The sequence below is a fragment of the Pogoniulus pusillus genome, chromosome 27, assembly GCF_015220805.1.
Source record: "Pogoniulus pusillus isolate bPogPus1 chromosome 27, bPogPus1.pri, whole genome shotgun sequence".
Classification (NCBI taxonomy): Eukaryota; Metazoa; Chordata; class Aves; order Piciformes; family Lybiidae; genus Pogoniulus; species Pogoniulus pusillus.
Genome location: NC_087290.1, coordinates 16,053,423 through 16,081,030, shown reverse-complemented (window position 1 = coordinate 16,081,030; position 27,608 = coordinate 16,053,423). Strand labels below are relative to the sequence as shown.

Genomic DNA, 27,608 nt, shown 5'->3' with positions numbered 1-27,608 from the left:
TTATTCTTTCAAAGACATCTTTATTATAAAAAGATATAGAAAATGAGAGTTCAACTTGTTTCTTCCACAATGTTAATCACAGCAGTTACAATAAAAATTTCCAACCCCCAAGGTAAACATGTTTTAGAGTACAAATGCTCTTAATAAGTGTTTGCTACTTGCCATAAAACGTGGTGCGGTCAGGCAGTCAGCCAGAGGCCCAGGGAAGAGCTTCTCAGGTACTCCCAGGTGCCACACAACAGCACAGTACAGTGAAGCACAACCCAAACTGACAGATCTCAGGCTTGCTTTGCTGTTTAAAGCAGATGCTCTAGCATGGTGGGGATTTTTCTCTCTCAAGGTCAGGGGAGCCTGGACACCTCAGACAGTATGTCACTAGGGCTTCACTCTTAAAATGATTCACCAACCATTTTCCTTTTGAAGCCATTAATGCCTTCTTATTGCCAAGGTGGTTTAACTTTCCACTCAATTCCCAGATAAAGTTATTTTTGCTAGTTTCTTTACAAAGAGTTGTTTCTTACCTACTTACTACCAACAGCTCGAAATGGTGCCCAAGAACTTAAGTTTCCACCATTAAGGTAATCACTTGTGGTGGTTCCACTCGGGTAGCAGAACAGCCATTCGCCTTCAGGCAGGAAGGACTCTGCACTTAGCTGCTCACACTAGAGGTGCAAAGATAGCGAGAAGAATGAGTGAGCCACCATAACCTGCATCAAGGCTTCAACCATCGTTTAATGCATGGCAGATCACCTTGTAAGCACTGAACATGAAACCGAGGACCTGGCCCGAGGGCAGGGGTTGGTAAAACCATGGACAGCCTCTGGCCTGCTTTTGTGTTTACACGAGTCAAAATTACAGTGCTCCAGTTTGCATTTGGAATATGGCTGTTTGGTTTGCTTTTAAGGAAGCAAATAAAGCCACCACTGGAGATCACAATCCTCTACTGAACACAGAAGCAGACCCTTACCTGTTTTTAATACTACATAATGCTTTGGGCAGATGCAATGCAAACCAGTAAGGAATGCATTCAGTCAGCAAGCAAAGCCAGTATTTTGCTAGCTGGATGCTGTTTTTACTACTTAAAAGGCAAAATGAAAAACATATGATTAAAAGAACATTAAGTTTTTCAACCAATCCCAGGAGAAAAACCCCACCAACAAAAACACCAAAAAAATTGCCATTGCCTATAAAGAGCTTGTTTAGTTCTTTAAGACAGCACCATCAAAAGAGATTATACCAGAGCAGAAATAAGACACAGGCTGTTTAGAGAGCAAACAAGGAAGCAAACCTATTGTGTGTTCTCAGCAGTCAGTTCTGCAGAGAGACCCAGTGACAAGCTTGCTACAAAACCATCCAAGAGTCAGGGAGAAAGTCATCTTGTTTTGGATCAGGTCCAGTTCCTGATCCTCACTGTGCATACTTAAAACAGTTCAGTGCAGTTTAAATTCAAGTCACTTCAGCATAGCTTGCAAGGTTCAGGAACACTTTTTGGAAACACTTTTGTCTGCAGCCACACATTTTGTACCCAGGTTAGAAGGTGACACTTCAGGTCCTACAAGATCTCCTGTGTGTGGCCCTTGTCTCTCAAACCTCACAATTTGACAGACAGCCTGACTTGCTCCTAAAGGCAAGCTCTAATTCAGCAGTAGTTTCTACACTGTGAGGGAAGAAACCAGCATTGCATACATTGCTTTTTAAAGAGCTGGTTTATACTTCACACAACTAAACAGTGAGATGACCAAAGATAAATACCTGTACTTGACCATGAGCACAAGTTTCTGCAGCTAGACACAGGTGTTGCAGCAGGCTGAGTGGGCCTCAGGTTGAGGAAAGAGTCACAAAAGCGCATGTAGTGTACCAGACCAGGAATGTCTCTTCCAGGCTGGGCAAATACGATCTTCTCATTAAGCAGTGCAGTTTGGCAGTGGTAACTCCTGCACCACTGGCTGGTCTGCTGGTGATCACTCATCTCACCATTCCTAGATCCCTCTTCTGTTCACACCAGTTACTTGGCAGATTACAGAAGCAATGGAGTTCTCTCCCCAGCTGGCTGCTCTTTGTGAAAAAACTCTTTGATATGCAGCAGCTTGTTATGGATCCTCTCTCTCAGAGGAGGGATATGATGGCTAGGGTCCAAGACATTGGTGCTCCTGCGCTCCCTTTCCCGCTTCCAGGTGAGGTAGGGGTGTGGTGGGAAGGGCACCTTGCTTCTCTCTTGGCGAAGCTGCACAGTTACTCCGCTGAAGGCCAGCATTGTCCAGACTGACAGGATAATGAAGTCTGAAAAAGGAAAAGGGACAGAATCTGTCAGAGAACATCCCTTCCCAAGTACAAACACTGAAGAAGCTTGGTGACAGGAGACAAGGAAGTGTTCCCTCTGCATGCCTAGAGTAACTCCATGCAAAGGCAACATGTCAGCTCCACAAAAGTCTGCTTACTCACTCCATCAGGCCTTTTGGCTGCCCTCTCCGCAAACTCATCAGCAAGGTGGCAGGCCAGGCCTGAGAAGCACCAAGCACAAGGGCTTTAGTCATATAACACCTTCTGGAGGGCTGGTGCATTTGAGACTGTTCAGTATGGAGGGCTTTAAACTAGAGTTGAAAGGACAGGGGAGCCACAATCCATCCCACTGCTACCACTCTGAGGCCAGTGCCAGTAACAGATTCCCTGGGCCTGCAGAAGCATCACAAACCATCAGCAAATCACCTGAAGATGAGAATGGAATTCAAGACAGTAAGTCAGCTTCAAGAGGGGCTCAACTTAAACATCTCTGTACTAATGCACATAGCTTGGGAAACAAACAGGAGGAGTTAAGAGACCTGCACATCCCTGCAGGGCTATGACATTATCAGCATCACTGAAACACAGTGGGGTGGGCCCTCTGACTGGAGTCTGGGACTGGATAGATACAAACTCTTTAGGAAAGACAAGGGGGAGGAGATAGTGTCACCCCCTACCTCAATGCCCAGATGGAGTCCATGGAACCCCATCTGGGGAAAGACAGCAAACAGAGCTTGTGGGTCAAGGTTAAAGGGAAGGCAAAGGTAGGAGATACAGCATGGTTCTGCTAAAGACCACCTGACAAAGAAGAGCAAGTGGATGAGGCCCTCTACAGGCAAATAGGAGCATTCACAAGCCCTGGTCCTCGGGGGGGGGACTTCAACGATTCTGATATCTGTTGGAGGAACACCACAGCAAAGCATCAGCAATCCAAAAAGTTCCTAGAATGCACTGATAATCATTTCCTTCAAGTGATAGAGGAGCCAATGAGGAAAGGTGCTATGCTGGACCTTGTTCTGACCAACGAGGAGAGGCTGGTGGGCAATGTGATGTGCAAAACAGCCTCAGTTGCAGTGACTGCAAATGGTTGAATTCAGGATGCTTAGGGCAACAAGGAGGATCCATAGCAAACTCACTAGACTGGACTTCAGGAGTGCAGATTTTGAACTCCAAGGACCTGTTTAGGAAGGTACTGTCAGATAAAGCCCTGGAGGAGAGAAAGCTGGATAGTATTCAAAGATCACCTCCTCAAAGCCCAGGAGCAACACATCCCAACAAAGATAAAGGTGGGCAAGAATGCCAGGAGGCCTGCATAGATGAGCAGGGAGCTCCTGCACACTATGAGCTGCAAAGGGTGAAAACAGAGACAACCTGTGAGGAACACAAAGAAGTTGTCCAAACAGCCAGGGATCAGGTTAGGAAAGGTAAGGCCCAGACAGAATTACATCTGGCCAGGGACATCAAAGGTAGCAGAAAAGATGTAAGTATATCAGTGACAAAAGGAAGAGGGAAAATGTAGGCCCTCTCTGGAAGGAAACCAGAGGACACACAGGACTTGGAGAAAACTGAGGTGCACAACAAATTTTTGCCTCAGTCTTCAATGATAATGGCACTAACTACGCCATGCTAGTTGGAGAAGGCAAGGATAGAGACAACAAAGATCTGCCTGCTGTAAGAGAAGACCAGGCTTGAGACCATCTAATGAACCTGAAGATGCACAAGTCCACAGGACCTGACAAGATCCACCTGTGGGTCTCAAGGGAAGTAGCAGATGAAGCTGCAAAATCATTTTCCATCATATTCAAAGAGTCATGGTGGTCTAGTGAAGTTCCCACTGACTGGAAAAAGGAATGCAACTCCCTAAATGAAAATTGGGGGTTAAGAACTACAGGCCTGTCAGTCTCACCTCAGCCTGGCAAGATAAAGGAGCAGATCCTTCTGAAGACTCTGCTAGGGCACATGGAAAACAAGGTGGCTGGTGGTAACCAACATGGCTACACTAAAGGCAAATCCTGCTTGACATGTTTGGTGGCTTTTTATGACAGGGTCACAGAACTGGTGGATAAGGGAAGAGCAAATGACATCATCTTCCTGGACAAGTGTTCAACACTGTGCTGACCACCTGGTCTCTAAACATGGAAGGACATAGATTTGATGGATAGACCACTCAGTGGATAAGGAATTGGCTAGGTGGCCAGAATGTTGTGATTGACAATTCAATGCCCCAGTGGACATCTGTGATGAGCAGAGTAGCTCATGGATCAGTACTGGGACCAGTGCTGTTTAACACACTGACACTGAGTGCTCCTTCAGCTGTGTGGCACCGTCAACAAACTGGAGGGCAGGGATGCCACCCAGAGAGACCCTGACAGGCTGGAGAGGTGGGCTCATGCCAACCTCATGAAGGTCAACAAGACCAAGTGCAAGGTCCTGAACCTGGGTCAGGGCAATCCCAAACACAAATAAGCAGGGTGATGAGTGGATTGAGAGCAGCACCACAGAAAAGGACTTGTGGGGGTGCTGTTGGATGAGACACTTGACATATACCAGGAACGTGTGCTGGTGAACAAGCCAACCACAGCCTGGGCTGCATCAAAAGTGTGGCCACATAGGTCAAGGAAGGCAATTCTGCCACTCTGCTCTTGTGAGACTACCACTGCATCCAGCTCTGGAGCCCCCAAAACAAGAGCATGAATGTGCTGGAGAGGGCCCAGAGAAGGGCCACAAAAATGATCAGAGGACTGGAGCACTTCTCCTGTGAGGACAGGCTGAGGGAGTTGGGTCTGTTTAGCCAGGAGAAGACAAGACTTCAAGGAGACCTTAGTGACTTTCTTGTACCTGAAGTGGGCCTACAGGAAAAGATGGAGAGGGACTATTTCTAAGGGCTCAGGGTGGCAGAACAAGAGGCAATGGTTTTAAACTGGAGCAGGGTGGATTTAGGTTCGACATTAGGAAGAAGTTCTTCACTATGAGGATGATGAGACACTGCAACAGGTTGCCCAGAGAAGTTGTGAACACCTCACCTCTGGAAGCATTTAAGACCAGGCTGAAGGAGGCTTTGAGTAACCTGTTCTAGTGGGAGGTATCTCTACCCATGGCAGGAGGGCTGAAATTGGATGATCTTTAAAGTCCCTTCTAACTCAAGCCACTCTGATTTTACCATTTCTTTTGGAGGACTACAATTTATCATCTGGTTGTTAAATCTCACTTCATACTTACTGTGTTCTCCATTCTTCACTTCATACCCTCACCATTCAGAGCTTGCAATGGAACCAAAGAGGCAGTGCTTTCTCAAATAAGCTTTCTTAAAAAGCAACCACCAACCAACCAACCATAAAAACACCCCACAAACAGAAACTCAAAAGAAGTCTTAAGAGGAGTACTCACCATTTCTTTGAAAAGGCACATTGGTGTAAGCTCTGCTGAAGTCATCATTGAGAATCCTTCTGAGTAAGTCTAAGGTGATGTAAGCAAGACTTGTGTAGACATAACAAGCAATAGCTAGAACCACTGTGTAAGAGCCTACTATTCCAGAGGCCATTATATTCAGCTACAAGGGAAGGAAAAAATGCACAACTTCAGGAGACTGCTAAACACTCTTTATTCCCCACATCAAAGCAACATTTTGTATCAGTTCTTCCCCTAGAAATGGGCTGCTCAGACCTGTTATCCAGACAACCTAAGCAGACTAAACACAAGTGTGAGCAGATGCAATGTGCAACACTGTAAAAAAGCATTCCTTTGCTTAGGGACCATTTAGCACAAGTATGGCTGAACAGCAATTCCTCAGAGCTCACCCTGCACTGGGCTTTGCAAAGCTGTGTTGTCTTCTGTAGAGATCCCACAGGATGATGTTTTGCATTAAGACATGCAACACCCTTTCCTCCCCTCTTCTGAGGGAAGAGTGCAGAGTACTTACCATTCTTGGACAGCCAACAAAAAGCACTGGAATCATCATGGCTACAGAAGAAAAGGTCACCCAGAAGACAACATCATCACGGAAGACCCTGTAGTCTCCTGCAAAATTATGTATGTATTTTACTACTTAGCAAAACATTCTTTTTTGCAAGTGGTTGGGGATAAGCTTTTTAGCTCTCAAGGTTCCATATATTCAGAAAACTAGAGCACAACGTGGAAAAGCTTAGCCTTTGAGCTCAAATGCTCATTAAGATGCACAGTTCAGCAAAACAAGAACAGAAAACTGCCTCAGCTGAGTATAGGTCATGTACTCTAAGTTGGGACAGTAGATCTTGTCCACGCAGTAGATTTCTGATGAGATACATATTGCTCATCTGATACATTATGGCTTGACTCAGATGACTGGAGAATGAAAAACTGTCCCACTCAAAGCATTTTAAAGCACAGCTGAGAATGCAGTGTGGCTGATGCTCTGATGTCCCAATAAGTGTTTGCTTCTCTCTCAGTCATCCTAAGGACCCTGATGATGCCAGTCCACTTACAGGGCAGCACTCCCAGAGCCTTACGCTGCAGTATGGTGAAAGGTAACAGCAAGAGCTCCTTGTTAATTCATAATGACTTTATGCCTGAAGCCTCTAAGTCAGATTAGAGATTTTTTTTTTGTCCACTGGGACTTGTTCTGAATAGAGAACAAGACAGACAGCAAGCACATGCCTGAAGCGGATATGGTGTCACAGACTGCTGAGAGGGCACGTAGCTTAGGTAGAAGAGCCTCAGCAGGTTCTGTGTGGAATAAGCAGTTCTGTTTTCCCCACCAGCACAGATTCCCTGAGTAGTTTTAATTACAGCACACCTGAAAGAAGGCTTCAGGTACATCTCTACTGCTCCCAACCCTAGAAGGGGAAAGTTAAACACCAGACTACGATAAAACAGCCTTGCAGTGTCCCTGTAATGCAGCAGGAACACATCACTCAATAGCCAGCACATTGCAGCAGAGTATTTCAGTGCATACCTAGTGGAGTAAAGAAGACCACCGACGAAAAGAGAAATCCCAGCACAAGTCCAATAAAGTACATACAAAACAGGACAGACCCAAATCTCCACCAGCTTGCAACCAGGAAAAGCCCTCCAATAATTCCAGCTACTGCTGTCAAAATAAGACGCACTGAAAAAGAGAAGGGGAAATTCCAACACTTAAAACTTGAGTTGCTGCTGAGTCATGTTCAGTAGCTTTACTTACATGTTTGATTGCTACCCAATGAAAACTGTCTGCAAAAAGCCAAACAAGAGTATCAGGATTTGCTTCATGTATTTAATTTCAGCTGCAGGCTGCTACTCAGCATGGCATAGGGCTGAAATGGAAGTTAGCCACTATGTACATTAGTACCTGGAGCTCCCAAGACAGTTGTAGTTGCGACACCTTAATGCATGCACATCGAAAAGAGTGACTATGAGGTAAGTCAGAAAGGAGTAAATTCTCACTACTCTAACAAGCAGGGTAACCTGTAACTGAGGTCCACCCATTACAAAGGAAGGAGAAAGTAAGCATGTTGTAAGTTTCCTCCAGAGTTTATAAAAAGCTGTATCTTTCTCAGAGAGATGCTCACATTTCCCTTTTATAGTTGCAGCTATTAATTCTGCATTGCTATTAAATGTTGGAAGCAAGACTTACTCTGTTTATTCAGTCATGGTAAGCAGAGCTCAGTTCAAGTACCTAGGTAGCATCCTCATAGGCTTCCTAAGGTTTGGCCAGCAACAAGCACAACAGAGATTTTACTTAAGGAATTTGTAACAACACTACTGTGGGAAGAGGACTGGGAATCCTGACACATCTACTCACCATCATAACCAAGGCCAGTTACCCTTGTAATGAATACAAAGAAGAAGAATGCTGCAAATACGAAGCCCATGAAGAATAAATCTAAAGAATAAAGGAAAAAAACCCAAAAGATTTAGTATGCTGCCATATCACTTCACATCAAGCCCACTTCAGTCCATCTTTGGACATCCTCATGTTACAACAGGGAAGAAACACAACAGCTCACTGGCTAAGAATCTCAAAAGGAAAGCCAGACAGCACTTTATTTTGGAAAGTGTTGCTTTAAATCACATTGAGTAGTAAAAACAGTGCATATTTGTATCGTCCAGCTTGCATTCTAAGTCTACATTTCTATTCTTTGCATGCCATAAGCTTCCTGCTTTGCATTTAAAAGGCTAAGATCCTGTAAAAGCAAAGGAGTGGAATTAGCACAGAATCACTATTAAGTGAATCTCACAAATAACACCACCATTTTCAAGTTACAAGTTATATTTATGACATTCCAATTTATGAGAAGGAAAAAACCTCAACCAATCAAAAAAGCTTCAGTACTTCAGTACCTGTTTTCCAGAATCTGTGTCCAAAAAAACAAGTGAAAAGACCAAGAACAGCAAGAGTAGTGAAGAACACTTTAGTAGAGGGTTTGCCTACAAGGAAAAAGAACAGGTTACTAGAGCATTCCTCTATGATGCCCCAACAATAAGACTAAGTGACAGCACCCTCACATTACTGATCATTTAGCTGCTGCTCCTTCAGACACATCATATGAGCAGATTCACAATGCCTGAACTACCTGTTCATATGATAGGATCTCCAACAGAGTATTATAGTTCCAGACGTTTCAGTAACCACGAGTTTCATCCTTATTCAGAAGACTGACATTTCCATAACAGTTAGTTAAGAAACTAACTAGCTGTTTATAATACAGATACAACTTCAGGTGAAACTTCCCTGTGTAGCTTTAAAAAAAACAACAGAAGGACATGTGATAATCAGGGCTACAGGAGCAGTGACCCAGGAAGCAGCTATGGACTTTAGCATTGCAGCCCTTGTCATAATCTCCCTTTGCTATTGCATGGAAAATACATTAATGACCATTAGCATCCCAGTATGGCTTACCTCTGTCCTAGGCAAAATTCTTACTGGGTATGTAAGCTATTTGGAAAGAATAAGCCACATTTTCCTTCTTCTCTGCATCAAAATAGAAAGCTCTAATCTAGGTAATTTCTCTCATCATGTCATAAGCCAACACTAAGTTTGACAAGATACTTCTGTTACAGTATATGACAGTCATGAGAACAAGTCGTAGATTATGAACCATATTCTACCCATTATTCTTGTCCCTTCAACAGTGATAATGGGAGGAGCAGCTTGGTTCTTTCTACTCTAATTCCATCATTATATAACAAAGCAGCATGACTTCGTAGCCATTCTGCTACTGCTGACAAGCACAGAATGTCAGGGGCTGGAAGGGACCTCAAAAGCTCATCCAATCCAATCCCCACACAGAGCAGGAGCACCTAGAGCAGATCACACAGGAACACATCCAGTGGGCCTTGAATATCTCCAGAGAGGAAGACTCCACAACTCCCCTGGACATCCTGTTCAGGGTTCTGTCACTCTCACAGTGAAAAAATCCTCCTCATGTTTCCATGGAACTTCCTATGCCTCAACTCCCACCCATTGCCCCTTGTCCTGTCACTGAGCATCATCCAGTAGAGCCTGGCTCCATGCTCTTGGCACTCACCCTTTACATCTTCATAAAGATTCATGAGGTCACCCCTCAGGCTTGTCCTCCCTCAGAAGCAGAGCCCAAGTTTGCTCAGTCTCTCCTTGTAAGAGACCTGTTCCATTCCCTTAATTACCTTTGTGGCTCTGTGCTGGACTCTCTCAAGCAGTTCTCTGTCCTTCTTGATTTTGGGGGCACATCTTTATGCTTATTTTAGGTGACTATATCCTTTCAAAATATTTGTAGATTACCAATTCCTGCTAGCACCAGCACAGCTAGAAAAGTCTGGCTGGATCCTAATCTAGTTCATGTTTTATCTTAATTTCATGTGCAGTACCTATAGTCCTACATGTGATGTAAGGTAGTGACAGGACTGGAGGGAATAGAACAAAGCTAGAAATGGGTAGATTCAGACTGGATTTTAGGAAGAAGTTCTTCACCATAAGAGTGGTGAGAGCCTGGAATGGGTTGCCCAGGGAGGTGGTTGAGGCCTCATCCCTGGAGGTGTTTAAGGCCAGACTGGATAAGGCTCTGGCCAGCCTGAACTAGAGTAGGGCATCCTTGCCCATGGCAGGGGGGTTGGAACTAGATGATCCTTGTGGTCCCTTCCAACCCTGACTGATTCTATGATTACGTATCCAATTCAACCAGAAAAAGCTAGAGGCACTAAGGAGTCGAGAGTTACCTATCTGCAAGCCACATACTCAAGTACCATGAAGTTAAATCTTCAGTTGCTAGCTGTCCTTAGCCTTATTTCATCATTCTAGATTTTCTCCTTAACCATGAAGGAGACTCCATTGTAAAGTAAGGGAATACAGCCAGTGTAAAACAAAGAGCTCTTTCACACCTTTCCAAAACCCCAAATCTCAAAAGGCAACACTTAGCATGTTGGAGCACAACAAGCTTGAGAAGAGTTGACAAGGACATACAAATCCCAGCTTACTGAGAGAAGAGCAGTTATCCACTAAGTCAGCAAAGCTGCAGGCATATGTATGTACAGGTATGTATGCAGCAGAAGTATTCCAAAGAGGATCCCATACTATGACATTGTAGATTACTCCTTGTCCGGGAAGTGAGGAAAAGTAGACATTGGTCTTGTCATCAGTTGTCAGTGAAAGCATCTGGAACAGCAAAGAACATTTAACTACAAGGAATGTCTTATCATTACTGATGGTGTGTTGATGTGCCCATACAACTAAGGCAGCTCAAATCCCCATCCCTGGACATGTATAAAGGCTCCCCGAGTTGCTTCTCAGGAGATTTATTCTCCAAGCCCTTCCCCGGCTTCATTGCCCTCCTCTGCACTGGCTCCAGCACCTCAATGTCTCTCTTGTATTGAGCTGCCCAAAACTGGACACAGTACTTACGGTGCAGCCTCACCAGTGCTGAGTACAGGGAAACAATCGCCTCCTTGCTCTTGCTGGATGCAGCATTTCTAATCCCAAACAAGATGCCATTGGCTTTCTTGGCCACCTGGGCACACTGCTGGCTCACATTCAGCTGCTTGTCCATTAGAACCTCCAAGTCCCTTTCTGCCAGACAGCTTTCCAGCTACACTTGTCCATGCCCACAGCATAGCATAGGGTTGATGTGGCCCAAGTGTTGTACCTAGCACTTGGCCTTGTTGAAGCTGATCCTGTTTAACACTGGCCTATCCATCCACTCTAAGTTTCTACATAGAGCTTCTATACCCTTGTGCAGATCAACACTCCTGCCTAACTTGGTGTTGTCTGCCAACTTACTGATGACACACTCCATGTCCTTCTCAAGATCATCAATATAGGTGTTAATCAGAAGTGGTCCCAATACTGAGCCCCAAGGAACACCACTTGTGACCGGCTGCCAGCTGGATTTAACTCCATTGAGCAGCGCTTTTTGGGCACGTCTGTGCAGCCAGTGCTTGCTCCAGCAGACCCTGTGCTCATCCAAGCTGTGAGCAGTCAGTTTGCCCACGAGAATTCTATGGGAAGGAGTGTCAAAGGCTCTTCCAAAGTCTAGGTGGACAATACCTGCAGCCTTTCCTGCATCCAACAGTTGGGTCATCTTGTCACAGAAGGAGGTCAAGTTTGTCAGACAGGACCTGCCCTTCAAACTCATTCTGACTGGGCCAGATCCCTTGGTTGTTGTCTGTATGGTGTGTAATGGCACTCAAGATGATCTCCTCTGTGACCTTCCCTGGTACCAAGGTCAGACTGACTAATCTCTGTCTTTCCAAAGGCACCCATTTCTAGTCCAGTTCAACTATATTCTGCCCTCTTCTTTATTCCTTAAATTCCCTGCTCGATCCTCAGCATCTGAGGATGTCAGCCCTATTAGGCATTATGAGACACTATTCATCTATGTCAGAAGTGGCTTGCCTCCTGTATCTACAGGCATTCAGTGGCAGCACAGCTACAGGCAGGCTTGCTTCAACATAACTGAAGGAGAAGTGTGGTTAAAGCAGTATTCAGCAAGCAGAACAACACCTCCAAATGAAACAAGTTTCTACTGTGAAATCTGCAAGGCATAGAGCAGTTACTAACGTTTACCTAATACCAAAATCTATTGCAAGAAGTCTCAATGCTGACACATTCTTGTCTGTGCTAAACAGCCACCTCCTTCCCAGCAGAGTGTGGCTCCCACTCTGTATTCATCACTCACCATACACTCTCTAACTACCAACCTCAGACACAAGAAGCCTGAAGCATCAGCAGCTGCCGCATTTCACCGCTCCAGGAAGATAAGCACAGAGAAAAAAACATAAGATAATGCCACTGCCACATACCTGGTATAGCAGTGCTTCAGACTTACTTTAATGCCATTGGCTTTGATACTTTGCACCTCAGACATCTTCTGTATGTGGCTCATGAGCACCATTTCAGAAAGACGGTTCTCTGGTAAGAAGTACTGGTAGACATCATAGCGCAGTCGCCACCTCGAGTTCTGACCGGTCCCCGAGTCACAGGAGGGTGGGTTTGCTCCTCTACAATTTGGGAAAAGAAAGGATCAACTACCTGCCCAGCATCAACCTCCACATTTTAACAGTAGTCTTCAGAAGTTACCCTAGTTGGCAGTGCTGGGCTTCTACTCTTTAGAAGTTAACACCAGCAACTAACTCAAAACCAGACTGCAGATGTTTGTGAGCACAGACTACAGCAGTATTGTGCAGAACCACCCTGATCCAGGCAGTGTCTGTCTAGAGAGACTTCCTATGAGTTGTCATAAGGAATTGGCACAGGAATTCCAAGAAGTCACAACAGTCCAAGATGACTGTTTGTTTTTCCATGTGTGCTGTATGTAGACAGCTCTTAACAGAACCTTCCCCATTCTCTACCCATCACTGGTGACACCAGGCACCATTCAGGAAATATTGCCTTTATAACTTGAACTCTCAGATTTAAAAACTTCAGGCATTCTCACGCTTCAGTACCAGCAAAGGAATGAAACTGGTTGTAATACACAATTGCTCCTCAAACGAAGTCATGAGGAGGAATAGGAAGATACAGTATTTGCTGCTAACTCGCACATCTGAAGTTGCATAACCTCTCCCACAATACACAACTCCCAAAAGTCTCTCTCTCTATCATATGTTACCCCTCCCTCTCCTCCTTTGCTTAATTTACTTCTCAAGTTTGTTGCAGCAAACAAGATGTCTGACAGCAGCTGGATGGTCTGCCCTTACAGCAGAATCTTTTCTGATCTTGGCCAAATACAGGACAAGGAAGGTCTTGCTTAATGCACTGATGTTTTTCCACAAACCTGGCATATCCCAAATTTGCAGGGGCAAACTTGATGTGTATATCAACCAACGTGTAGTCTAGGTAAAGATTTGGATCCACCTCCAAGTCAAACTCTATATTGCAACCTCCAGGAATAGGATCTAGAACACAGAAAAAATAAGGGCGAAGTAAAAACTACTGAAGTTAACACAGCATGAAAGAAATTTTAAGACCTCAACAATGTATGTACTTGCAGGCATAGTTTGCTTGCTGAGCACAAGAAATTGTCTGGTTCTAGTCCTGCTGCCAACACAAGTGGTTTTGTTACAGCCTGATAGTTCCAACACTTAAACACACACACATCTTCGACTGTAAGGCTGAAGTCGTAAGTCCATACACAAATCAGTGACACTGAACTTTTTCAGCCCATGCCAAAAAGATTTGATACATTTTCATCATATGTTTGTAACACTTAAGAATACCACCTCTGAAAGCCCAACATTATTTCATAGTTGACTTGTAAGAAGAAAAGTAAGTATTCCTTAAAAGGTACTAAGAGCATACCTTTCTCCATATACTCCTTAAAAGGTACTAAGGGCATACCTTTCTCCATATACTCCTTAAAAGGTACTAAGGGCATACCTTTCTCCATATACTCCTTAAAAGGTACTAAGGGCATACCTTTCTCCATGTAGGGAATGGAGATAGCTGTGCTCAGCACCTGCCCAGCATCCAGTGACCGAAGGTACCATGTACACACAGTCTGTTGAAGCCGAAGGATGGAAACCAGGCCTTTGTCTACTCCAACTCCTGAGCTGTTAACAGATGGATTCTAGACAGAACACAAGCAAGCAGTTCTTGAGATTTCTCCCACAGCTTGATGCACTGCACATCAGTCACATTCCTGCCACAAATCTGCAGAACACACATTTCAGTGCCACAGATGAGGCATTCAGCCCTTGCCCAGCTGGCAAAAAGAACCCAGAAGATGAAAAAAAAGCATCTGGAAGAAAGCCTTGCTCAGGCTCAAAAACCCAACTGATAGGTTTGAGACTACTGAAGAATTAATAATCACAAGCAAGCTGGGAAAAAGTTTACTGCTGCATGGCAATGGATTGACTAGTAAAGATGTAAAAGGATGGGAATATCCCTAAGAAAAACTTGTGAGGTGGCATTAAAGAGCATTCTGGGAACCAAAGCTCAGAAGCACTTTGCTATCTCCAGCAGAACAGAGATGACTATATGACAGCTGGCTTAACACTAGCCATGCTGGACAAGTGCTTGGGGAGAGGTCAGGATTCAACCCAATCCCCACTATCACCAACTCTTTCAGAACTAGGGTTCTTGAGGAATGATCAGGCAGCAACAGCAGTGTTCCATTCACATGGCTGGCACAATCAATTAGAGCATGGGAAAGTGTACTTATGTCCAAGAACACCACTGCAGTCTGAAGTGATACTGTAAAGAAGCATTTTAGACCTAGTGGAATTTTTAAGGTCTGGCTCAGCTTTGTGTTTCCAGAGCCAGGCCAGCCCCAAAAACAGCATAGCTGTATTTACATGTGACTGTCGTTGGCCCAGTAAGGTCCATGAATGCAAAGAGGGTCTGAATTGAAAGCAGAAGATTCTAGAAGTGGCAAGATGCAACAGTAATGCCTTAGCCTTGTAATCTTGGCTGTTTCACCAGATAATTGAGCTGGATGAATTGTCCTACAAGTTATTAATCTTCTAAGATTTCCAGAATACTTCTTGGGACTCAGTATATTCTCAGCTGAAACATACTGAAGGGGAGAGAGGAAACTGAATGGCAGCTATGAGATCTCCACCTTCAGTTTTGCATTCTGCTCAAACACCACTTAGAGCCTGACAGTATCATAAAAAAGATAAAAATCACTATTTCAGATTGCATCCCAGCAATGATGGGACAACCTGAGGCTGGTATACAGTAGTAGGAATGCTTACATTGTTGGCTAGAAGCAGCAGCCTTCACTAGATTACTATGAAGGAATTTTTCCATGTGCTACCAAAGGAGAATTAGTCTCAAGATAAGGAGCAGGGGTAATAATATAGGAGAGAAGCAGCAGGTAATTAAACACTCCAAAATGATCATGTTTAGTGTACAAGGCAAACATTTTTTAATCTGTTTTCACAAGCTGATGGATAGCAGTCAGCAGCCACATGTCAAAAGCACTACTTCAGCTAAGAACCAAGAGCTTTGAAATACTTTCAAGTCAGCTCTGAAATTGTTATCATTCAGCCCTTCAAGACACCAGCTATGACATAAGGACAAGAAAAGACTCCTGAAGCTAAAACTAATAATACAACTATCTTTTGTTTGTGGCTCTTGGATATTAATTCTGTAGTTCCAAATCTACATTTCTGTACATCCTGAGCCAACCCCTTGGCTGAAAGTAGCATCAAGGAACAGAACTGACACCTATACCATACCTTATCGAAGGATATCACCACATCACGTTGCTGAGCATGCACTTGGAAAATGATGACAGTTACATTGCTTGCAATGTTCCTGATTACAGCTTCCACTGGAGTGCTCTGGTTAAGTACCACGTTCCGGAATTTTCCCAAGGAGAGCTCAAGAAGACCTGCATTACAAAGGAAAACCAACACACTTTTGGTTTTGTGTGCGAGGGAAGCAATTACCAAGGGGAGCCTGAAAGCTTCAGTAGCACAGTAAATACAAGCAGACACTAAGGACTACTTGCTCTTTGGTGATTAGACTTGTATTAGCTAGCTAACTTGCACAATACCTGCTAGACCTTCTGGGTGAATTCCCATGGACCATGAGAGCTGGAGTCAACTTCTGTAACAGTCAAATCTCTAGTTTACATATCTTACCCACTTTTAGCTGTTTCACATACATCTTTAGCTCCCACACTACTCTTAACTGCTGTGACTGTCAGACTCTGATCCCTGTATCTAAAAACCTGATTCATTTTTCCAAGACACATCCAAGACCATTTCTTCTTCTAATGCAGAGAACCCCATGATCCATTGTCATTTTCATTTCAAGAGAAGCACATGACCTCAGCTATAAGAGCCTTTGAGAATCAGCTTTATGTTGTCATTCAGGTTCTGAAAAAAGCCTGGTTTCTCCCTGTACTGGGCACCTGAGGGACAGAGGCTGTTAGGGAAGGAACGATGCCGCTGTACAGAAGCCAGGAGATTCTCTTTTGTTGGTGGTTAACACAATGCCCTTCAGGTTTTTCCCTGAATTCCCCTGTACACATAAACAGCCCTTCAGACCTAAAATTTACCAAGCCTAAACACATAGACAGCACTTCCTCAATAACGCTGCCTCTTACAGTGTGAAGGGCTGATATTGTCAGATACTCCAACAGAAGACAGTAAATCAAAAACACCATCCCATATACACAGTTGCTGATCACTGGGGTCATCTCCTATCCAACAAAGGAAGGAATAAAGTCTTCCCATCCAAAACTGTATCTAGATCTCTGTAACTCCTCCCCTCTTATTTTTCACTCCCCCCTGCCAAGGACTAGGCACCTCTGGCCAGCTTCTTTGCCTCTTGACATGTAAACAGAGATAAGTTCCTACCTTCATGCCTCCTCCACTCATCTCAGTAGAGAAAGCAAGCAGTGGAAAGTCTAACTCATCTCATTTTGCTAACTTCAACCTATGCATGCTCACCCTCAAAATTTGATTAATACCAGTACCAATAACTGCAGCTATTATACAGAGACCATAAAAACATCTAGAAGGGGGAAAAATATGTTTTTTCTGTCCCATCATCTGCAGTTTGGGTTAAGATTGAAAACGTTAAGTAAAAACCTTTTCTAACAGTAGTTAATGTAAAATTACAGCTACAAAAGAGCCTGCATATGCTTCAGTTTCTGGTAAAGTCCCTTGACCAGCATTCAGCTATCTTCTCCTTCACAAAACCTTTTTCTTCCTCAGCTCTCAAGTTCTACCAAAAATGCAACTAGTAGTATGAATAGAAAGGAAAGGCATTCAAAAGGCACAGGCTATACAGCTATGCACTTTGGAATTTGGAGTGAAAGCTTACAATAAGACATTTTTCTTTGATCTTGAAGAACTTCAGTAGTTTGCTGAACCATAAGACACTCACACTTAGATGTTCTTCTAAGGAACAAGCTGAAACAATGTACATCCTTCTCTATATTCTCCATCAAGGGGAAAAAAGCAACTGCTTTGCTCTGTCTCCCAACTTTGTGCTCATATCCAGAGGCATATGCATATATAAAAGTGGATTCGTCATCAAGACATGCAGCCACTACTTCAACATGATCATGAGACTCAGATATAGTCTCTGAAGTTTAATTAGCATGGTAAATTAAGGCATGGTTTCTGCATTGCTTTACTGCTTGCATAATTGGTCCTAAAACTGTGCACATGACACATTTTAAACCAAAGTCTGGACAGGAGAATGACTACATTTATCAGACATGTATTTTTCTGCTTGTTCACAAATGGCTAAGAGTTCCCAAGCACTGCAGAGTGGAACTTTCTAAGAAGTTTGCTGGAAAAGCAATTGCTACATGGTCAGAGACCACAACTTTATCTTTTTCTATCATATGAACAAGTCACTGGCAGTACTCAGAGGCAGAAAGCAAACGCAGAGAGCAAGACAAGTTAATCAACTCAGAATTCATCAGGCCCATTGCTATCACAAGCTCTCAAACAGGCATTAGATTATCTCAGCTGTATGGAGTCCAGTGTTGTCAAAGATGCTTTGAAGGACAGATATTGAGACCTCCATGAACAGAGAGTACTGTTCTCAGGCAAGCTTGAACTCACTGAAGGCAGCACATCAAACAGGACTGCAGATATTCAGCAACACAAACAGCAAGAGCAACATCACAACATAAGTGAAGTAGTTGACCCAACAAGTCAGCAAAGCCAGGAGTGAAATCCAGGCATCCCTTTTTTTCATTGCTTCACTTAGTTCAGCGAAGGCCTAAAAACATCCTGCAAGATGACAAGGTATCTGCTCTTCCCCACCATGTAGGGGTAAGTATGGTCAGCTGCACATCACAGTAGTATTAGATTTGATACATAAGAGGAACTCTCACTACTATAGAGATTATCAACTCAAAACATAGTTAAAGGAAGTGGGCATTGCTGAAACTGAGCGAGAGCAAAGCAATGGAGTACTGAGCGCATTATTACTTGGTATACTGGTACCAATACTATAGCACGAGCACAGATACTCCAGCATAACAACACAAATGATGAACAGATGTGGACAACAGTCCACTCTGTTACTCCAGATTGTATCTTTTTTCCAATGTGAAGGGCAAAACCAGCAAAGACAGCAAGAGGACCGAGTCTCTCACAGCAATTCCAAGATCAAAAGCCCTTATTCCTAACTCTATGCAGTAAGTGGATCAACTGTATACACTGAGGCTGAGCATTTACAATCCCTTCCCTGTGCCATGCAGTTTCCACAGCAAGCAACAGCCAGCTTGAATCATTTTCCCTCTGCTGATTCAGTGCCAAGCTCTCTGTTCATTTGATGCTTTAAAGTCAGCCATGTTTCCAGCTTCAAGAGTCAAGCATCATTCCCTACCACCAATAAACAGTTAACTATACAAAGTCCTCCATGGTAGCTAGCCATCTAATTTCCATTAAGACAGAAAATGGAATAATTGCAATTGCTGCCCAGACAGGAATAGTCTTCACCTACAGAGCCATGCTCAACATCATGCTTGCCTCAGACAAAGAGGTTCTCTACAGTCAGAGGAAGTTCTACACTGTGCCTATCAACTCACAGTGAATATACAGAATAAACTTATGCAAGCTTTAGAGATAAGAGAAACCAAAACTTCCAGTGCAGAGAGTATGTCAACAAGTAGTCACATGAAGGCATTTAATGGAAATTAAATACAAGCTCAGACTGAAAACAAGTTTGAATAGGGAAAACATGAGCATAGTATTGCTTAACAGAACAAAGCCAGCAGCCATATTATATCAGACCTGTAAAGCCACACACAGACAGATGCATAGCAGTGTTCTGCTACAAGGTGTGTCTTCCCACACTAGTAAAACCCTAAATAAGGGCACTATCCACCCCTAGAAGTGGCAAGATTTGTGAAAGCTCCTAAGCTTTATATGGAGGCCTACTGAGAATCATGCTTGCAGCAGAGTTTGATGGTCAAAGGGGATAGTGCCACAGAATGTACCTTGTCAGCAACTGCACCCCTCCCATCCTAGAAGTCTATTCTGTTCACCACATTAGATGCCATGAGGTCTTCTACAGTCTGAAAGGAGAGGGAAGAAGCATCCATCTCACTTGCTTACAGTTTTACTGATCTACTTCGACTGCAAGCCAGAACAGGCTACACCAGACCTCAGTGACATTGCTGGCACTTAAATTGTCACCAGCTGTCCAATATATCCAGACAGTTAAATAGCTCTGCATGAACCTGAACCTCTTAGGATAAAACATTTTCTCTGCATAAACTAAGAAGATAGCACAAACCAAATTCATCCAGGTAAGTTTCCTTCATTAAAAGGGCATTGCTCAATCCCAATTACACTACCAATTTGCTTTAGTTTCTCTAACACTAAAGAGCCTGGTTCAGGTGTACCAAACAAGGCCAGCTGCACTTGTGTCTCATCAAGATGAAGCTCCATGGAAGGTAACAAACGTGACATAAGCCAATTCTGCAGAAATACTGAATTTGAGGAGCTGCAGCCCATCAGAACCCCGAAGAGCTAACATGGACCCATAATGTACAGACCTTGGTCATCAGCAGTTCTAAAACTAATCAGGATCTTTCAGTATTAGGAGAGAGCAGAGCCTATCCCTGCAAACTTAGGTGTCTAGGTCTTAATAACCACAGGACAATTTCAAGCAAGTGAAACATTAAACAAGGATGCTTGCTTAAGAGGCCTAATGACCAGCTAGACATTGATATACAAATTACTGAGCTCATTAGCTTCTCACGAGGAAAACACTTTCCCCCTCCGCCCTCAATCTGCCAGTGAAATACTGCAACAGGTTTCTTCAAGGCAACAGAGTTAGTTTAGTCTCACATTCATTCTGCTTTTTCACAGACCATTAAAAAAATTACCCAAATACGACCCATTTTCAATCAAGTCTGAAAGACATACTGCTTGTCAGCATCTTTTAATATAAAGATCTAAGAAAGAAAGGGAGGAGAGGTTGCCTTCTACACTTGAGACTGACTCCAAACGTTGTCCTTCACTCCTGCAAAGTATCCCAAGAGTAGGTTTCTATTTTTGGACAATTAAGCCTAATTAGAAGCAAGTTTAAATATAAAAAAAGAAAAAAACTGAGAGGAGGAGGTTTAGCTCAGCCCTAACACAGGGGACTGCTTGTTTACCTCTGAAGAGAAACAGGTTGGTTTTTTTGCTTCGTTCAAACGGGTAAGACTGCAACCATTAAAAAACGTAAGCAACTGTTAAATCTTGACAAGCTACACCCATGACAGCACCCTTACCTCTGGATGCCAATTTCAGTCACCTGCAGGAGCACAGGGGAATTATAGGAGTGAAAAACAAACAAAAACCAAACCGGACAAAGTCTGAATACAACAGCACAGACAGTAAGTGTCTTAGGGAACCAAGCTCCAGGTTCCAGAAGGTTTCACTCACTGCACCCATAGTGATTTTCAACATACAATTCACAGGGTGCTGGAAATCCATAACCACTGGTATGGAGTGGGGGGGGTGTAAAAAAAAAAACCAAGCAAGCAACAAAAGCCCAAAACAAACCAACACTCTACATCTTGTTATTAATCTTACTCCTTTTCTCAAATACACTCATAGGTATGAAAGCGACTTTGCTTCCTCACCAATACAGCTCTGCAGCAACTCACCAGCCTGCCCGGTAACGGCGCGGTAAAAACGAAGCCAACAGATGCACATTAAGAGTTAAAATGATGGCGTTCAGAACAATTAAGCTGTAAATAACTTTTTAAAGGGGAGGGGGAGGGGGGCTGGATTCTCCCTGCCTACATTAAAGGCTAAGGTAACTGTCACTATAGCGCTTCAGCTTCACAGGCGGCTACAGCTCCACTTCGGTTTTCACTACTGCTCAACCTTCCCAATCCTGAGATATTCCCGATATTCCCTAGAAACCCTCGCGGACACCCCCCGAGCCGCACCCCCTCCATCCCCCTAGATGCTGACCCAGCCAGAAACACCTCTCGCCGCTACAGCCGCCCTCCCCTGCCCGCTTAATGGCGGCCACGGCCCGCAGCCGGCCGGCCGACCTCCATCCGCCGTCACCGCACTCACCTGCAGCATCGCCGTGGCCTAGGAGCCCCAGGAGCCCCAAAAGTACCACGGTGCAATGCCAGAGCCCCATGTTGCCGCAGACGGAAGGCGAGAGGAGGCTGAGCGCTGGCCAGGGCGACTAGGAGGAGCTTGGGCCGAGCGGGCTGTATGACGCGGCCCAGCCCCCGCCTCTGCGGGCGCGGCGCCGCCTCACGGGCTCCGCCCGGCCGCCGGCCAGACCTCCTCCTGAGACACCTGCGTGAGCGAACGGCCTGCAGCCCTCCATGAAACGGCTTTTATCCTCCCGGGCCTTGGCCACCAGCTCTTGCAATTAATGGGGTGGGTGTGGGGCGTCGGAAAAGGTCGAGATGGGGAGGAGGGCTGAATTAGCTTGATCCAGTTTCCAGACAAAACGGAAAAGGAAGCAGAGTCTGGCATGAGAAGAACCGATGAAAACAAACAAGCAAACAAACAGAATCCCACCAAAAACCGCAAAAGGAAGTTACTAGTTTGGTAGAAAAAAAAATAGAGCTGAACGCTGGTCCACGTTCTCAGCTATTTCAGCTCAACGGGCACATGTACCATCTTCTCCCTGCCTGTCACTATAGCGCCTAGGCAGGCAGCCTTTCTCCGTCTAGTTTGCTGAAGTCGTTTTTGTCCGGCTCAGTAAGGTTCCTGTAAGTCAAAATCCATGAGATACTCTAAATCTATTTAGTGTTCACCGCTGCAGTAATTGACTTCTCGAGAGAGAGATCTCAGGCACTATTCAGAGCTTGGCATTCAGACTTCTCGTTTGTGACTTTCAGTCATAGATGGAGACCTCACTCACGCCATGAGCCTCACTTATTCCAGGCTCAGTCCAGCCTGATCCGCTCGGGGCTGGAGTGGAGCATCCCAGCAGCGACGCTGCCTTCATCCAGCGTCAGAGTGAGGCTGCACAGCCCATAACGCGCTGGCGGTCTGCTGCCAGTAACACAAAATACGAGCCTTTCGCCCTGCTGCAATCATCAACATTTGTAACAGGCTGCCCAGGGAAACAGCGAAAGTATTTAACGATGAAGAGATCTGGCACTTAAGGATAGGAGTAAGTTAGTGGTGGACTTGGCTGTGCTAGGTTTACAGCTGGCCTCAATGATCTTGAAGGTCTCTTTCGACTTGAAGGATTCCACGAGCATGGCGAGGCGTTGCTGAGACTTAACGGCCAGCAGCGCCAGTTCCTGCAAAGGAGCCGCCTTTGGCAGTCTCCCTTCTGGCACAGCACCCCGCGGGCCAAGCTCGCCTCTGCCACAACACCACGTTACTCAAACCGGGGCCTGCCTAACCCTAGCGGAGCCGTCCGACCGCTGCTGATCACAGGCAAGAAAGCAAAACGCGTTCGAAAGCGGATTCCTGCGCTCTGACACGACAGTGCGCGGTCTGCAGCCATCCCGGCCCCGCCGCCTCACCGGTGGCAGTGGGCTCCGCCGAGCCTGCAGGGGGCGCGCCAGGCCCTCCTTGGCCACGCCGGAAGGAGCCCGTCGCCGTGTCCCGACACCGCAATACCAGGGCGCACTACTGGCTGCGCTCTCGGGCGGGCGGGCGGTGGCACCATGGCGGATCGCCTCACGCAGCTGCAGGATGCGGTGAACTCGGTGAGGTGGGCTTTGCCCTCTTCTCCTTCTCAAAGGCCTGTCGGTTGTCTGCCAGCAGGGCGTACCGGGTGCTGCTGTGGCCTTTGGCTTCTGCCTAGGCCCGGTGTTGCCCGTTCAGTGTGTGAGGGTGTGCGATCCCTTTCCGCCCCTGCAGGCTCCTGCCCGCTTCTCCCAGCGCTGGCAGCCCCTCCCGGGGGATGTGCTCGTACCTACAGGCCGGGTTGTGGGTGGGCTGCTGCGTGGGGTCGCTCTACGGTTCCAACTAAAACATAGATTTGATGGTGAAATAAATTAACGTCGTCTGTACTCTTACAGCTTGCAGACCAGTTCTGTAACGCCATTGGAGTGTTGCAGCAGTGTGGTCCCCCAGCCTCCTTCAGTAACATTCAGACAGCCATAAACAAAGATCAGCCTGCAAATCCAACGGAAGGCAAGTCTATCTTTCTGCATCTCCCAAAAGGATGTGAACATGCTCTGGTGTAGTACAGTTTGTAATACAAACTTGGTGCACTGTAGAGTTATGGAATCATAGAACCCTTTTGTTTGGAAAAGATCTTTTAAGATCGTCTAGTCCAACTGTTTTATAACTTTACCAAGTCTGGCCCTAAGCCATGTCTGTCACTACCACATCGCTGCCTCTTCTAAACATTTCCCAGGATGAGGATTTAACCACCTCTCTGGGGAGCCTATTCCAGCCTTTGAGAACCCTATCAGATCTTTTTTTTTCCTCCAAATACCCAATCTGAACCTTCTCTGGTACAATCTGAGGCCATTTCTCTCATCCAATTACTTGTTACTAAGGAGAGACCAACATCCACCTAACTCCAACCTCTCAGGTAGCTGTGGACAGTGAGAAAATCTCCCCTCAGCCTTTTCTCCACGCTAAACAGCTATAGTTCCCTCAGCCACTCCTCACCAGACCTTTTATCCAGACCCTTCACCATCTTAGTTGTCCTTCTCTGCATCTGCTCCAGCACCTCCATGCCGTTCTTGTAGTAAGGGTCCCAAAACTGAACCCAGTACTCAATGTGTGGTCTCTCCAGTTGCAAGTCCAGGAGGCACAATCACTTCCCTGGTCTTGCTGATACTGATACTTCCAATCCTTACCTATTTCTCAGGGACAGTTTAGTTTTTTTCTATGGCTGAATAGGAATTAATTTTATTGTTCATTTAAAAAATATGATCTGTTCTTAACACAATTTAAATAATCCATCTATTTGGTTATCTTTATGCTTTTCCAGTGTTTTGGTTTTGTTATTTTTCTCTGGTGGTAGATTTCAAGGCAAAGATTGAAAAGTTAAATTAATTTCTAGGTACTTGCCAATATTCATGCAGTGACTAGAACACTTGTGTTAAGTCTTAGTAAACTGAAATCAAACTGCTTCCATTTTCAAATGTGGTTGAGTTCCTATCAGCAGTGATACTGTTCTTCATGCAAGAGAATTTTTAACACCCACATACATCAAGAGTGTTGAATTTTCTTTGCTGTGTGTGCAGAATCATGCTGATTTCTAATGATGTAGCCTGACTTTTCTTTATTTTAAAGAGTATGCCCAGCTGTTTGCAGCATTGATTGCACGAACTGCAAAAGATATCGATGTTCTGATCGATTCTCTGCCAAGTGAAGAATCCACAGCAGCTTTGCAGGTAATTAAAAGATCAAAGCTTAAGACAATCTTCTCCTTTTATTTTTTTCAAACACCTTTGCAATAGCCCTAATAGAAATGCAGCAAAAGTTAAGCCGTATATTGAAGGTGCAGTTTTCACCAAGAAAGGTGAGAGAGACAAAAGATCACAGTGCATAGACCGTTCTCATTTCTGTTCTGCTGCAGCAGCTGCTGGTAGCTGCTGCTGCACCCCTCCCCACCTTACTGATCTTGGTATCAGTGCCAGGGGCAGTGTCGCAGAAGTGTCCCTCCCATGGGTTTTATACCCCAGCCCAGGTTATCCTTGGCTTCTAGGTGATGTTTAGCATGGCTTAGGAGGAACGTTGAGTAACATAGTTGTACATATTAAGCATGTACTTGATTTTCCTCACTGGCATATTGAAGGGTGTCAATTTCAGAATTACAGTTAATCATGCAAAGGTCTTCAGTCTGGTGCTAAACCATGTCCCTCATCATCACATCCTTGCATCTTTAAAGCATATCCAGGTATGGGGATTCTCTGGACAGTCTATTCCAGTCTTTCAGAACCCTTTGTTTCTCCATGTTGGCTGTGTGCCCGTTTAGGCTACGACCCATAACAAGTTGTTATGTCTAATTCAGAGGCTTTCTCTTTTCTAGGAAGCACTCCCTGTTCTGTCACCATCCTTTAGGTCAATTTTGCATTCCATTTGAAGATCCTTATCTTCCTCCCTTTTACAGGCTGCTAGTCTGCATCGATTGGAAGAAGAAAATCATGAAGCAGCTGCCCGCCTGGAAGAGGTAGTTTATCGTGGAGATATGCTGCTGGAGAAGATCCAGAGTGCCCTGGCAGACATTGCTCAGTCGCAACTGAAGACACGAAGTGGCTCTCACAGCCAGCCTCTGCCAGATTCATAGCACCAGGTGGCAGAGCAGCCCCACAAAACCCAACCACCACTTGTTATGGGGACACACAGCTCAGTCCAGCCCGGGTGCCGTGGGGTTCTCTCGAGTGCTCTGGTTGCTGTTAACATCTTTTATCAATCCTCAAACTGCAGGTTTTGTGTGGGGAGCACTTCTGCTGTAGAATTGGTGGTACTGTTCTAGAACTATATGTATTTATATATGCTTCCTTGACTTAAAATATTAATTTTTGAGCTTTCTGTTCATAAATATGTCTGACTTCAGTCTGATTTGTTACCTTGATTACATGGACCATAGTCTCTAAAGGGAATTCAGAAGGAAAATATTGATGACAGAACAATGAGATTTGTAAGGGACCTCTGAAGATCATCTAGTCCACCACCACTGCTAGAGCAGGGTCACTGGAGTACATCACACAAACACATACAGGTGGGTTTGGAATGCCTCCAGAGACAGAGACTCTACCACTTCTCTGCATAGTCTGTTCCAGTGCTCTGCCACTCTCAAAGGGAAGAATTTTCCCCTTATGCTTACATGAAACTTTCTGCGTTCCAGTTTGTGCCTATGGCCCATTGTCCTGTCTCTCTACTTTGCTGAGTAGACCCTGGCTTCCCATCCTTTGGGCATTTTTAAGCATTAATGAGATCACTTCTCAGTCTCCTCCAGACTAAACAGCCCCAGCTGTCTCAGCCTTTCCTCATAAGGCTGATGTTCAGTCCCCCTCAGCGTCTCAGTGGCTCTCCACTGGACTCTCATTACTAGTTCGTCATCTTTGAACTGGGGGGCCCAGAACCAAGTGCAGAATTCCACATGAGGTTAAGAGCCATTGTCTAACTTGCTCAGTGCTGCCTTGAATCTTTGATGTTCTTTGTGTATTTTTTTGGCAAGATTCAGTCATGCTTGAATTTGTCAGAGTTCTGTGGAGATAGTGCTGCACAATGGTGTGGATACAGTGGTGGCTATCTGTTAATTAAAAGAAATGGTAATTAACTTATTACCTGGCTGGTTTACATACATTATGTAAGTAATGTTTGCAGAGTAAGTGTGCTTGCCAGTGGCATCTCATTTTAAATTAATTTTCAGATATATTTATTATTTTTGTAATTCACAGCTAGGTCTTTGACTCCATTATTGCCACTGACAGGCTTACAGAATCACAGAATCTTAGGGGCTGGAAAGGACCTTGAGAGATTACCCAGTCCAAGCCAGAGCACGATCACTAGAGCAGGTCACACACGAACACATCCAGACAGGTTTTCAGTATCTCCAGAGAGGGAGATTCTATAACCCCCTTGGGCAGCCTGTTCCAGGGTTCTGTCATCCTCACGGAAAAAAAAATCCTCATGTTTCCATGGTACTTCCTGTTCCTCAACTGCCGCCCATTGCCTCCTGTCCTGGCACTGGGTGTCACTGAGCAGAGCTTGGCTCCAGCCTCTTGGCACTCATCCCTACATCTTTATAAATATTCATGAGGTCACCCCTCAGTCTTCCAAGCAGCAGAGCCCCAGCTCCCTCAGGCTCTCCTCATAAGATGTTCCAGTCCCTTGATCGTTTTTGTGGCTCTGCCCTGTGCTCTTTCAAGCAGTTCCCTGAGGTCCTTGAACTGAGAGGCTCAGAACTGAACACAATATTCCAAATGCTTAGCCTCACTTGCATGTGCTGCTTCTCTGTTTCTACTAATAGTCTTTGTTCTTGTGGCAACCGTTGAATGCTTTACAGGAGACAGTAATGAGGAAGCATT

At 44.9% G+C, this 27,608-nt stretch overlaps 2 protein-coding genes across 2 annotated transcripts; one reads left to right on the top strand and one right to left on the bottom strand.

Annotated features, from left to right (window-relative positions):
* TM7SF3 (transmembrane 7 superfamily member 3) lies at positions 1–22,163 on the bottom strand. Its single transcript, XM_064165810.1, has 12 exons — positions 21,709–22,163; positions 15,892–16,046; positions 14,126–14,276; positions 13,485–13,605; positions 12,537–12,708; positions 10,690–10,867; positions 8,578–8,664; positions 8,039–8,119; positions 7,211–7,363; positions 6,200–6,297; positions 5,668–5,830; positions 1–2,280 (listed from the first exon to the last, which is right to left on the bottom strand). The coding sequence occupies exons 1-12, from the start codon at positions 21,776–21,778 to the stop codon at positions 2,018–2,020; spliced, it is 1,692 nt and encodes a 563-aa protein (XP_064021880.1). The 5' UTR covers positions 21,779–22,163; the 3' UTR covers positions 1–2,017.
* A 1,028-nt stretch (positions 22,164–23,191) lies between these two features.
* Positions 23,192–26,118, top strand: MED21 (mediator complex subunit 21). Its single transcript, XM_064165809.1, has 4 exons — positions 23,192–23,318; positions 23,634–23,748; positions 24,865–24,965; positions 25,685–26,118. Exons 1-4 carry the CDS (start codon positions 23,277–23,279, stop codon positions 25,859–25,861), a joined length of 435 nt encoding a protein of 144 aa, XP_064021879.1. The 5' UTR covers positions 23,192–23,276; the 3' UTR covers positions 25,862–26,118.
* The last annotated feature ends 1,490 nt before the right edge of the window (positions 26,119–27,608 follow it).

Coding starts and splice junctions, on each gene's coding strand:
- TM7SF3 (XM_064165810.1), bottom strand. CDS start 21,778: ATGGGGCTCTGGCATTGCACCGTGGTACTTTTGGGGCTCCTGGGGCTC. Junction 7,364..8,038: donor AACTGGCCTTGGTTATGATG/GTGAGTAGATGT, acceptor TCTCTTTTTCAG/TGCGTCTTATTTTGACAGCA. Junction 6,298..7,210: donor GGTCTTCTTTACTCCACTAG/GTATGCACTGAA, acceptor ATAATTTTGCAG/GAGACTACAGGGTCTTCCGT.
- MED21 (XM_064165809.1), top strand. CDS start 23,277: ATGGCGGATCGCCTCACGCAGCTGCAGGATGCGGTGAACTCG. Junction 23,319..23,633: donor TGCAGGATGCGGTGAACTCG/GTGAGGTGGGCT, acceptor GTACTCTTACAG/CTTGCAGACCAGTTCTGTAA. Junction 24,966..25,684: donor AATCCACAGCAGCTTTGCAG/GTAATTAAAAGA, acceptor TCCCTTTTACAG/GCTGCTAGTCTGCATCGATT.